This window comes from Phascolarctos cinereus, unplaced genomic scaffold, assembly GCF_003287225.1.
Source record: "Phascolarctos cinereus isolate Bilbo 61053 unplaced genomic scaffold, phaCin_HiC Scaffold_726;HRSCAF=1367, whole genome shotgun sequence".
In the NCBI taxonomy this organism is placed as follows: domain Eukaryota; kingdom Metazoa; phylum Chordata; class Mammalia; order Diprotodontia; family Phascolarctidae; genus Phascolarctos; species Phascolarctos cinereus.
Genome location: NW_027556098.1, coordinates 370,347,849 through 370,360,577, shown reverse-complemented (window position 1 = coordinate 370,360,577; position 12,729 = coordinate 370,347,849). Strand labels below are relative to the sequence as shown.

The window sequence follows — 12,729 nt, the reverse complement described above, 5'->3', positions numbered from 1 at the left end:
ATCCTGTGAGTAATAGCCGATATGTATAAGGCAGCTAGGTGGTGCCAAAGTGCACAGAGCACCAGGCCTGGAGTCAGGAAGACTCATTTGTTTGAGGTCAAATCTGGCCTCAGACACTTACTAGCTGTGTGACCTTGGGCAAGTCACTTCACCCTATTTGGCTCAGTTTCCTCATCTGTAAAATCAGTGGGAGAAGGAAATGGCAAACCACTCCAGTACCTTTGCCAGGAAAGCCTCAAATGGGGTCACAGAGAGTCGGACACATCTGAAATGACTTAACATCAACAAATGCGTAAGGCATCTGCTCCTTTATAAGGTTTATGAAGCACTTTGCATACATTGTCTTATTTGAACCTCTCAATGACTCAGGAAAGTAGGTTCTACAGGTATCATCTCCATTTTAGAGACAGGGAAGCCGAGGCTCAGGAAGGTCATAGAGTGAGTGTCAGAAGGCTGGACGGTTGTTTTGGAGTGCTCAGTGCCTCGCACACAACAGGGATTTAATAAATGCTCAAACCCGGTTCCTTCCTTGACTCCAAGTCCTTTGTGCCCTTCACAAGCTGGCTTCCAGCATCACTGAACATTATTCTCCTGCCTGCATTCTACTACCCAAGCTGCCCTTCTCTGTATCCCTCACAGTGACACTCCCTCTCCCATCTCCAAATCTTTCCATTGACTGTGCCCCATCCCTGGAATGCACTTGCCTCCTCACCTCTGCCTCACAGAAAACCTCTCTTTCTTCAAGGTGCAGCTAACAGATCACTACCTACATGAAGCCTTTCCTGATCCCTCCCAAATACCCTGAACTTAACTACTTTGTACTTACTCTCTTCCTACTTATTCTCCAAAGTTACCAATTCTCTCTTACCTGATGAATCTGAAGGCCTGTCTCGGTCATCCTCATCCTTATCGGCCTCTCTACGGCCTCTGACACCGCTGAACAGGTTTTCTCCTGGATACTGACCTGGTTCTCCTCCTATCTGTCAGAGCACCTCCTCCCAGTCCCCTCTGCTAGATTTTCATCCGGGTCATCCTCTCTATCCCTGGGTGTCCCACAAGCTTTTGTCCTAGGCCAGGAGTGGGGAACCTTGGCCTCGAGGCCACATGTGGCCTTCTGGGTCCTTGGGTACAGCCTCCTGACTGAGTCCAAATTTTACAAAGTTTACAAGTTTTATTAAGGGGACTTGTTCTGTGAAGTTTGGGTTCAGTCAAAGGGCCCCACTTGGGGACCTAGAGGGCCCCATGTGGCCTCGAGGCTGCAGGTTCCCCATCCTTAGCTTAGGCCCTCTCTTTTCTCCCTCTACACTATCTTGCTTGGTGGTCTTTGGGATCCTATGAGTTCATTTATAATTTCTATCCAAAGTTGGGCCTTAACATCATCTCTGGCATGTGTCACATCTGTACCAACATAGCCACAGTCCTGGTACAGAACTTTATGACCTTTTACCTGGTCTACTGCAATATCCAATCTGCCTCCCTGCCCTCAGTCTCCTCCTACTCCAATCCATCTTCCCCTCAGTTTCCAAAGTACTTTCCTAAAGTGAGGGTCTGACCTTGTCACTGTCCTACTTCCTAAGTCCCGATGGTTCCGTTACCTTCGGGATCAAATATGCTCCTGTTTGGCATTTAAAGCCCTTCACAACCTGGCTCTTCCCACCTTTCCAGTCTTCTCATACCTCCCTCCCCCCTCCATGTACTCTACGATCCAGCTAAGCCAGTGGCTTATTTGTTGTCTCTCACACACCTTCCAATTCTTTGCCTTTGTAATGCCTACCATCCCCCAAACCTGGAATCCCTTCTCTCTCTTCACTTCCCTGGCTTCCTTCAAGACTTGGCTCAAATTCCACCTTCCGCAGGAAGGCTTGTTCTCCCAAGTTGCTAGTGCCTTCCATTTGTTCTATAAATATATATGTAAACATGTATTGCACATATATAGTTTACATGTTATCTCCCCATTAGACTGTCAGCTCCTCAAGGACAGGCCTGTTTTTGCCTTTATTCGAATCCCCAGCACTTAGCATGGTGCCTTGCACAAAGTGCTTAATAGATGCTCATTGGATGACTAATAAATGTTTGTAGTTGATTGACTCTGTGTGTGTGTGTGTGTGTGTGTGTGTGTGTGTGTATACTTGTGTATATGTACTGTCAATTTTTTGTGTGCAAGGATTGTTTCATTCATTGTATTTATAATCTTGGCATCTAGCACAGTTGTTGGCCTAGAGCAAGGGTCCACAAAATTGTTTTAAAAAATATTTTGATGCCTTTATTTCAATGGAATTGGTTTCCTTTGTAATCTCACAAATTTCATTTTGTTTTTCATTTACATTGAAAAACATGTTAATTTCATTTGCATTGAAAAACATGATTCTTCTCAGAATGGGGTCACATAAGCTTCACTGGTCTGCCCAAGGGGCTCAGGACACAGAAAAGGAGAACCACCCATGGTCTAGAGGCTTTCTCCCTGAGAGAATCCAAGGATTTAAAATAAAAGATTAGAACTGTGCCCTGGCACAATGCCTTGAACCCAGCAGGCAATGGAATAATGCCGGGTGACCTGAGAAAGGTGCGCTATGGTAAGAGTCCCCTTGCAAGGGTGCTGGTCATCTGTGGCCTGGCCTGGCTCATAACTAATAGCAGACAGCATGCTTCCATGACTTCACTGAGGAGGTTGCTTCCTGTTCTGATGCTGCTCATGTACCACTCCTCCATCTATGCCTTAGATAAACTGCTGTGGCCGAAAGATTTCATCAGCTGGGGATAAGCCTAGGTCCTGGGAACCTAGCAAGGCTAGTTTGTGGAAGGCAGTCCATTCCCAATGAGATAATCCTCGAATAAGATAATGGATGCTAGTGTTCTGAAGACTGTAAAGTGCTCTAGAACCGTGAGCTAGAGTGTTCTTGTGATTTGTGGCTTTCATGAATCCACACTGACTGCTGTGCTAGGGTGAGATCTCAGAGTCAGGCTGGGGATCAGAGAACCACGGCACATTAGCAGATGGGGAAGGGGCCTTAGAGATTTTGTGGGACTACTACACTCCATTGTACAGATGGGGAAACAAGGTCTAGGAAGGAGAAGTGACTGGCCTGTGCCCCAAGCCAGGCTCGAATCCCCTCCTCAAGGCTCCTACAGCATGCTGGCTCTCTGTTGTAAACATTTCCTTTATTTTGTCTTCCACTTTCTTTTCAGTCTGTCACAGAGCCTATGGGATACTGCCCCAAGATGACTGTGTGCTGATATGTTCTGTTAACTGATGACTGGAGAGATGCTTTCTCCAGGAAAGAAGAGAGGTTTCCACATGAGAAGAGCTGGGGGAACTCTCCAAATTCAGGACTGGCTGCTTTCAAGAATCACAGACTTCAGGGCATCACAGAGCAGTAGTAAAGGATTTCAGAGGTCCTCTAGTCAACCTTTTCCTTCCCCCTGCCCCCATTTTACCAATTGAGAAACTGAGGCCCAGAACTGTTATGTCACAAGACCATGGTTCTAGTTAGAAGGAACTTCAAAGGTGACCTAGTTCAATACTTTCCTTTTACATTTGAAGGAGCTGAGGTTGGCCCTGGCCTGCCCAAGGTCCTACAGACAGTTGGCAGCAGAGTGGGACTTTGAACCCAGGTCTGCAGACTTCAAATTCAGGGCCCTCTTCACTATGCCAGGCTATCTTTCAAACCACAGGCTGACCCTTTGGCTTCTCTACCTCAAGTTTATTTGGTCTAGAGAACACAGCCCCACCCCAAGTACCTTGAAGAAGTCTTTCATCTCTGGCTTTCTCATTGCCTCCTCTGTGAAGACATGTTCAGCCCCCAGGTCCTTTAGTCTGTCTGTCAGCTTCTGGAGATCCGGCCTAGGCCCCAAACAGAACCAAGTGACCTGAGTCATGCTATTTTCCCAAAGGCTCCCCATGCAGCCAGGGCTCCAGGTTTCCTAATTCCCAATAGCTGGAGACTCTCCTTGGGACAAGCCAAGCTCTAAGGGACATGACTCCATCCTGCCCCATTTCTCATGCTGTTTCTGGTTAAATTTACACTTTGGAACAAATCAGCTCACTTCCTTTATTCCTTCTACTGGAATGGTCCAGAGGTCATCACGCCCTACTTCCCATGCTCTCAATCCCAGAGCGGGCTCCCAGATTATGGCAAGCACTACCTGAGGGTGCTTAGGCAATCAGAACAAGCTGAGGGCCAGGATCAGAAGCAGGGTCTCTGGCCTTGGGGCCCCACTAGAAGGGCTGTACCACATTCCTGACACGTGAGGCTTGGGAAACTCATTTTGCTCAAAGAATAAAACATTTCAACATTCCCAAATAGAAGTTGCTGTTTTGAAATCAGGGCCCTGGTTCCTTCCCATGTGATGGGAGTAACAAATAAGAGTGGGTATCCACCAAAGGAAGCTTCCCCCTAACTCCCCATGTTTTATATATCTGGCCAAACCTGCCTAAAAGCCACCTCCATTTCATTCCTTATGGCTGACTCTTTGGTCCCCAGCATGGGAGAAATCGGGTCCGCTGCTTCGCGGAGGTTTCTGTGATCTAGTGCCAGAGCTGGGAACAGCATTTGGCCGTTCTCAAATCCACCTGAGTCACATGTGCACACACGGTCCTTAGGAATCTTCTGGAAGGCGGCCTGTGCTCGGTTTTCTGGCCTCGCTGTGATCTAGCCTCCTCCTCAGCTCCTGCTAGCTGCCTTGCCTCTGCCCTTTAGTCAAGAGTCCTGTAAAGACCCTCGAGGGTAGCCTGACAGACTACGTCAGACAGACTCTGATGGACTCTGGGACAAAGCAAATAAGCCACAGTCCAGCTCCTGCTTCCCCACCTGTCTCGGACCACGTTGATGGTTCTCAGTCCCAAGGCTGCAGCAATCTGAATGACTGCTTGCCCCACTCCACTGTTGGCTGCATTCTGGATGATGGAGTCTCCTGCAGAGGTGGGAAGAGAAACATGAGTCAAATGGCCATATCTTCCTTGCCCAGGACCTCCCAGAGCAGACTCCGAGGGCCAGAGTGGGTTTCATATTGTCATCCAAGCCCTGCCTAATGTCTTTAAAAAAAACACTGCTGTCAATCAGTCAACAAGTATTTTTAAGGGTCTACTATATGCCAGGCACTGTGCTAGGCCCTGAGGATACAAAGAACGAAAGGATTCCTCACTTGCAAAGAGCTTATGCCTCACAGTCACTTCTCACCAGGATCACTTTGAGGCAGGGTCCCAGGGCCACACGGGATCCCAGCGTCCCACCCCAATCTGTTTAGAATTCAAAGATCCTCTGCCCTAAACACTGTGTAACAGCGAAAGGAGGAGTCATCCTCAACCTACTCTGTTTAGGTGTAGGACAGCGTTAGACAGAATTTGTGATACCAGCCAAGGTCCAGCCCTGGAGGAGTCAGGTTCTATCTGGAGTAAGTGACAAAGAGAAGTGTATTCTTCCTCCAGAGATACAATTCCTGCCTCCTGTGTTCAAGGCTCTTACTCCCTGATAACAGCTAGGGAACCCTTGGTATTCCGAGGATATCCTGGAAGGTGGTGAGCCTCTTGCTAAATGAGGGAGGGCAGGAGGCTGCTCTAAACTTTAATTTTTCATGATGGCTGACTGAGGTCCTGCTTTAGCTCTAATTCACTGTGTGACTTTAGACAAGTCACTTTTCCTTTAAAAGGCCTAAATTCCATCCTCTAAGATGAGAGGCTTGGATGTCATGGTCACTGGGCTCCCTCCTAGCCCCAACATTCCAAAACCTCTTCTAGTCTTACAATTCCACCTGCAAAGGACTCTGCTAGATCCTATGTGCTAGACCCTGTTAGATTCTGGTAGTCTATGTTCTATGTTCTAAGGGCCCTCCTAGCTGAGAGTTTATGTTCTAAGGCCCCCTCCCATCTCTGACGTTCTGTTCTGAGAGCCTTCTAATTCTGAAATTCTAGGTTTCAGGGTCTCTTTCTGCTCTACCATTTTATAAGCAAGGGAAACAGACACTCTTTTGGTTTAAATTCCAGTGGAGTCAAGCAATCCAAGCAAAATGGTGAGAAAGGCTCAGATGGCAAACTTGTGTCTTGCCAGTTTAAGAAATGATGAGGGAAGTCAACTGATCTCTAGGTATGCTTATTAAAGATTTGAAAATAAAAGAATAGGAAGTGTTTTTTTCTCCATCTTAGGCAAACTATGCCTACCATAGTGAGGACTAGGAAATGGCCCCCATTTATGTCACTAACAGGAAAAATACCTGGGTATCACAGCCCCTGGAAACCAGGAAGCCAACGGTTTCAGGAGCGTGAGATTAGCCAAGCTAAACACACAAAGTCATGGCACACAGACATGGGTTCTTCAGACGTAAGTCACTGTTAGACCCCTGAGAACTGCCCTCTGTTTTAAGACTGTGACTCACGCTCCCCTTCCCCTCACCCAAACAAAACCACAACAGCACCATAACAAGTGTTCAGACAGGCTGCAGATTATCAGGCAGCCTCTAGAAGGGCTACCAATAAATAAACCATCCCAGGCGAAACCTGGACAAGAGCGCATAACTGTGCCCCAGCTGGACTGCTGCCCAGGCCTCTGCTTTATTCTTCTCTAAGGCAAGTGAGCCAGTCAATCATTTGGCATTTATTAATCACCTACTTTGAACCAAAGTCTGTGTGAGGCACTGAGGATACAGAGACATCAAACAGTCATCGCTTCGCTCCTGATACACACACAGAGTTTACAGTCATTGGGGAGACCACAGGTACATATAGAAATATGTAGAGATATACATAAATACACATACACACACGCACACACCAAAATCTATACGAGACCTCTACGAAACAAATGCAGGTAATTTTGGTGGAGTCAGCACTAGCAGCTGGGGAAGAGGGGGAGGGAGATCAAGAACTGACTCACGGACAAGGTGGCCCCTGAGCTAAGCCTAAATCAAGGGGTTGTAAGAGGTAGAGGAGAGGAGGGAATAGATTCTAGACATGGTGGGGGGGGTGGGGGAGGGAAAGACAGAGTGGGAAAAGTGGGGAGATAGAAAATGAGCACCTGATGGGTGAGAAACAGCAGGATGGCCTGCAGCAGTGCAGGAAGGGGGATCATGTATAACAGGGATGGAGAAGCAGGTTGGAGCCAGTCTGTGAAGAGCTTTAAATGTTATACAGGAGAATGTCTATTTAACTCTAGAGGTAAGAGGGAGCAGCTAGAATTTACTGAGTAGGGGGGTGACATTGTCAGACCTATGTTTCAGGATATCACTGACAGACGGGCGGAGGATGAACTGGAGAGGGGAGCTGCCTGAGGGTTAGATAGCGACCAGGAGGCTCCTGGAAAGGAGCAGGTGAGTGGTAGCTGTGTGAGAAGAGACCATGGGATGGAGAAGAGAGACAAGCTAGGGTGAGAGAGGGAGGAGCCTAGAAAGGCACCCTGCTGCCTCTGGTGAATTCTGGTTGAACCAAGGTTAGTGTCACCCAGCCCCCCTGCAGACTTACTGTTACAGAGAGGAGAGCAGGGGCTCTCGTTCAGAGGGAAAGGAGAATACTCTGGACCACTAGCGACTCCCCCAGCTCCTAGGCCAAGGCCATTCTGCTGGACTGCACTCCTCTCAGTTCCCCAGTGGCCCCCAGATCAGGACTGTGGACAGCTCCACCTAGGTCACTCACCTGGTCGCAGCTGCTCGAAGTCAGACAGCAGCCTGTATGCAGTGCAGGGATTCACACTCAGGGTGGCTGCACAAAGCAGGGGAATGTCATTTGGGATCACGATCAGGGACTCTTCGCTGACTACAGCCTCAGCCCGCCAAGTTCCTGGGTCAGAGAAGACCAGTGTCTACACACCAAAGAAGCTGGGTTGTTCCCAAACGCCTGAAGCTCTGTCCCTGCTCCCTTGTAACCCTTTATCGCTTCAGATTCTTATTCTGCTCAGCAAAGGTCTCAAAATCTGATATTCTAAAACATCTGGAAATAATGATGGATTTGGGGTTATTAAAGGTCCAACAATAATATCAGGTGTGGAATAGCTGCCTTATCTTCAGGAAAGAGAAATGACTGTCTCTACTCCTCCACTGCCCACCTCAGAGCAGGCTGCCATAGAACACTATGCTCAGTATACAAGAGATGCCTAATAAGTGTTTGTTGACTTAAGTGCTCAGCCATATAATCACAACATTCAAGGCCACAGAGCACAAAGGAGAGAGGACTATCTTTGGAGTCAAAAAGATTGGGGTTCAAGTCTTGTCTCTGACACAATCAGGCTGAATTTGAATCTGACTTGCTAATGTGTGTGACCCTGGGTAAGTCATTTAACTTCTTCTTACTTTCAGTTTCTTCTTCAGCAAAATAAAGGATAAGAAAAGCCTTAACTCCCCAGGGTTGTTTTGAGGATCCAATGAGATAAAAGCATCATGTGAATGTGGGCTACTTAGCCTCTAAGTGTTTCAGGCAGTTCTCTAAGGCTAATAGCCACCCAACGCTGCTATGGCGCTCCAAAGTCTGCCAAGAGTTTTCTTTACAGCGTCTCTGTCGATCCTGACAACCACCCTGGGAGGGAGGAGCTATCACTGCCCTCATTTTACAGGTGAAAAAAACAGAGTTGAGTGAGATGATTTGTGCAAGGTCACACAGCCAGTTTGTGGTTGGGGTAGAATTCAATTCCAGCACCTAGCACCATGCGTGGCATACAGCAGGTGCTTAATGAGTGTTACTGATCGGCTGATTCCAAGCCCAGCACTTCATTTATTGTCTCATCATAACTTAGGGAGCAGCTGCTGGCCTTCAGCAGGACCCCTAATTCCTGAATCCCCTCCCCTGCCCCCCATTGCCCTGTATCAATTCCGCACATATTTACACTATACATGCTTATGTCCATACATGTAGTCTTCCTCTTCAGAACATCAGCTCCTTGAAGGCAGAGAATGCTTAATTTTTGTCTTTTATATCCCCAGTGCTTAGTTTCCCCATTTGTAAAATGAGCTGGAGAAGGAGACAGCAAACACTCCAGTGACCTTGCCAGGAAGACCCCAGAGGGGGTCAGGGACAGTGGGACATGGCTGAATGACAACAACAAGCTTTTAAGAGAAGCTTTCTCATTTGTTAGTTGACTCAAGGAGTTTTCTCACTGGAAGTTCCCTATATCTATGAAGTCACAAGTCCCAGCCCAAAAAATTCCCCAAAGTTAAAAACAAAACGAAACAAAAAACCACCCTACAAAAGTGAGATCAGATGCAGATACTGCTTATGCCAACCTCGTCATGTAACAGATGTAGGAGGCTGAGACTCAAGAGAAAGGCAGTGACCAGCCCAAGGTCACACAGCAGCCAGAGCCAGGAGAGTCTGGGCCTGCTGATACTAAAGCCATTATTCTCTGTACCCCAGGATGTGATGGCACAGACACTTTGGTTATGCAACTATTCCAGGAAAGGGAAACAGTTAGGAGGACCTAGTGAGAAGAGTCTCAGACAAGCAGTGGGTGGGTGGACGTGGAAGCCTTAGCCTCCCAGGGCTTCACTGTCTGTCTGCCTCTAACTCCATCCCAGGGAAGGCCACAAAAGCTTGGCAGCACCTGCCCCTCCCCTGGAGGCTAGAGAGCAAAGCGAATGGAAGGGCAATGGGAGTCTCTGCTCCATTCCATGTGTACAGATGCCCAGACAATGACCTCGAGTGGAATCCAAAGTCACCCTCACTGACCTGGCAGAGAGCTAGGGATGTGACTCTGGGCCTTCCTTGTTCATCTCTGCTCAGAAAAAAGATCCCAGGCTGTTCTGATATCAGAACCAGGCCCTCCTTTGCCCCCTCCCCATCTCTAGCCTGAACATCCAGTACTCAGACCGTCCAGAAGCCAACCATCCTCTGCTCGTCCATGGGTGGGGTGGCAGGGCTGGCTCTTTCAAAGGGCCAACTTCCTTGGGCAGCTGAAGGGGAGGGGGACTTGACCTAGCTCCAGAAACCCTCCTCCAGCTGCCAGATCTCTAACAGCTCTGGCAGCTCTCCTGTGGGCAGCTGGCACCAGGGGCCTGCCAATAGGCTGCAACAAATTCCAGGGGCTCCCTGTTGCCTCCAGGAGCAAATACAAAATGCTCTGGTTGGCATTCAAAGCCCTTCTTAACTTAGAGCCCTGTCCTTCCTTTCCAGTCTTCTTACACCTCACTCCCCTCCATGTACTCTGTGATACAGTGACCCTGGCCTCCTGACTGTTCACAAACAAGACAGTATCTCTGGGCTCCAGGCCTGGCACATTCTCCCTCCTCCCCTCTGACTACTGACTTCCCTGGCTTCCTTTAAGTTTCAGCTGAAATCCCACCCTCTACAGGAAGCCCTCCCCAACCCCTCTTCATTCCAGTGCCTTCCCTCTCTTAATTACTTCTTACCTATTCTACATACAGCAGTTAGGTGGCTCAATGGATAGAGCACCTGGCCTGGAGTAGGAAGACTCATCTTTCTGAGTTCAAATCTAGCCTCAGACACTTACTAGCTGTGTGACCTTGAGCAAGTCACTTCACCTTGTTTGCCTCAGTTTCCCCATCTGGCAAAACACCCCAATATCTTTGCCAAGAAAACCTCAAAGACTGAAAGATGACTGAACAACTTACTCCATATACAGCCTGCACTATACAGCTCTGCTTGCTTGTTGCTTCTCCTATTAGATTGTAAGCTCCTGGAGGACAGGGGCTGCCTTTTGCCTCTTTTTGTCTCTCTATCGCTTAGTGCCTGGCACACAGTACACACCTAATAAATGTCTGATTGAGGGGAAATAGCACAGCCACGGGCACTTCTGGGGAGCAGTCCTCATTTTGGACGCTGCTCAATCCCAGGGTATGCCTAGGGCAGGGTTTTCAGGGGCACGAGAAACAAATCTGAGGACACTGGAGCCAGGGAACGGTCATACTAATCCCTTAAGGCTCTTCCAGAAGGATACTACTGGGGCTTTGCCATGTCAAAGGAGTGGACAATGACAGTCTGAAGCATTAGGATATGGAAGCAAGGCTTCTGAACCTTTTTTTAAAAAAATGTCACAGACTCCTTTGGCAGTGCAGCAAAAGCTACAGACGTCCTTCTCAGAATAAGGTTTTTAAGTGTCAAATAAAATTCACAGGATTTTTGGACAGATGAAGGCACCACGCCTGAGTTTTCTGAGCAGGTGTACATAAACCCTGGTGAGGTGGTAGGGACACAGAAGTGAGGAAGACATGAGCCCCAAGAGTGGAATGATAATATTAATAACTAAACGCAGTCGTTTTATAGACAACACACAATATGTTGTGCACGATAGTTTTCAGAACACTAAATTATAAAAGAAGAGCCCCAGGATAACAGCCGTTTCTATCTGAACCTCACTAAAAAGATAAACAGGAGATAACACCAGTAATAATTAAAGCTTAGAGAGTTGGAAGGCTAGAGAGGGGCTGAAAGAAAGAGCTATGAAAGAGGATTCAGTGAAGGGTGTGGGGGGTGCTAAGCTGTGTGACGTTGGACAAGGTGTCCACGTGTTAGCCAAGAGCCCCCTTAACTCAGGTCTTCCTGAGTCCAGGGCCAGTGCTCTATCCACTGTGCCACCTGGCTGCCCCTCTCCTGCTTGTTTGTACAGAGTTGTTGGCATGCTGTCTCCCCCGTTAGGCTGGGAACTCCTTGAGTGGGGGCTGTCTTCTGACTTTCTATCCTCAGTGCTTAGCACAGTGTCTGGCACATATGAGGTGCTTAATAAATCTGAGTGCCAGATGGTTCTAAGTTTCCTTCTGACTCAGTATCTAAGACCCGATGATTAGCACCCTCCTGCAGGCCCAGAATCACATCTGATCTCTGCGTCCCCTCCAGTCTCTAGGACAGGGCATGGTGCATAGTGTCCCAGATATACCGGGGCAGGGGTTCTTGGAATCTCTTCTGCATCATGGGCGTCCTTGGGCAGGGTCCGCAGAAGCCTATGGGCCCCTGCTCAGAATCATCTTTTTAAATGTGTAGGATCTATTAGGATGAATAAAATACACAGGATTACAAAGTAAACCTAGTTCAAGGAAACAGTTATCAAGATGTTAAAAATCCAACAAGTTCGTGGCCCTAGGTTAAGGCACCCTGCTCTGGTGAACCTGTGAGCTCATGGGTGTGGGAATTCCCTGTAAAGATGCAGACTGCGATCCATCCAAGCTTGGCCATCCTTTGTGACTCTTACCTGCCATTTTTGTAAGTTTGCCAAAAAGAGCACACCCTGACACCCTCTGGACATTCTGTGGATATCAGTCAGCCTTAACTCTTGCCACATGGGAGGCCCATCCCTCTTTTTTTTCCCTTCTAGTTTTCTTCAAGGGAGTCCTTGACACCTCTCCTTTCTCATCATTCCGCAGTTATGTTCTGTGGCCTGTTCCCACTCACCCTGTGCCTCCCTGTGGATCTCTGGGTGACCCTCGCTCAGCTTTACTTCTTCAGAGGTTACAGGGACTCAGGGACCCCACATCCCTACACCATCCCTGTTCAAAAGAAGGCCTTTGTTTCAGGGAGAACCTTGGGCTCATCAAAGGAACACTGGAATTTCCCACAGCAGTAGGTACATGGTAAATATTTGCTGAAGGAAACTAATGAGATTGGCAATGAATACACAGGCTCCAAAAAGGCTGCCCCAGCACGGTCCTTGAGGAACTTACCGAGATTCATGTCAGCTGGGATCACCCAGTCCCCAGGCTTTACTCCCGTCACCGCACTGCCCACTTCTACCACCTGGCCAACCCCCTCGTTCCCTCCGATGGCTGGCAGCTCAGGATGGATGCCATACGTCCCTGGGGGTA

General features: G+C 48.2%; 1 protein-coding gene across 6 annotated transcripts in view; it reads right to left on the bottom strand.

Moving 5' to 3' along the window:
• MECR (mitochondrial trans-2-enoyl-CoA reductase) overlaps nucleotides 1-12,729 on the bottom strand; it is a 52,816-nt gene that overhangs the window by 22,901 nt on the left and 17,186 nt on the right. For 4 of the 6 annotated variants that reach the window (XR_013482488.1, XR_013482487.1, XM_020983345.2 and 1 more), the window contains exons 3-6: nucleotides 12,589-12,720; nucleotides 7,622-7,765; nucleotides 4,809-4,911; nucleotides 3,739-3,841 (exon numbers count right to left, since the gene is read on the bottom strand). Coding sequence is in view for 4 of the 6 variants with exons in the window: in XM_020983345.2 (XP_020839004.1) it covers nucleotides 3,739-3,841; nucleotides 4,809-4,911; nucleotides 7,622-7,765; nucleotides 12,589-12,720 (482 nt within the window). In the remaining 2 variants the exon portion in view is untranslated. The remainder of the gene's footprint in view (nucleotides 1-3,738; nucleotides 3,842-4,808; nucleotides 4,912-7,621; nucleotides 7,766-12,588; nucleotides 12,721-12,729) is intronic. The other 2 variants (XM_020983347.2, XM_078145520.1) reach the window with 2 other exon arrangements.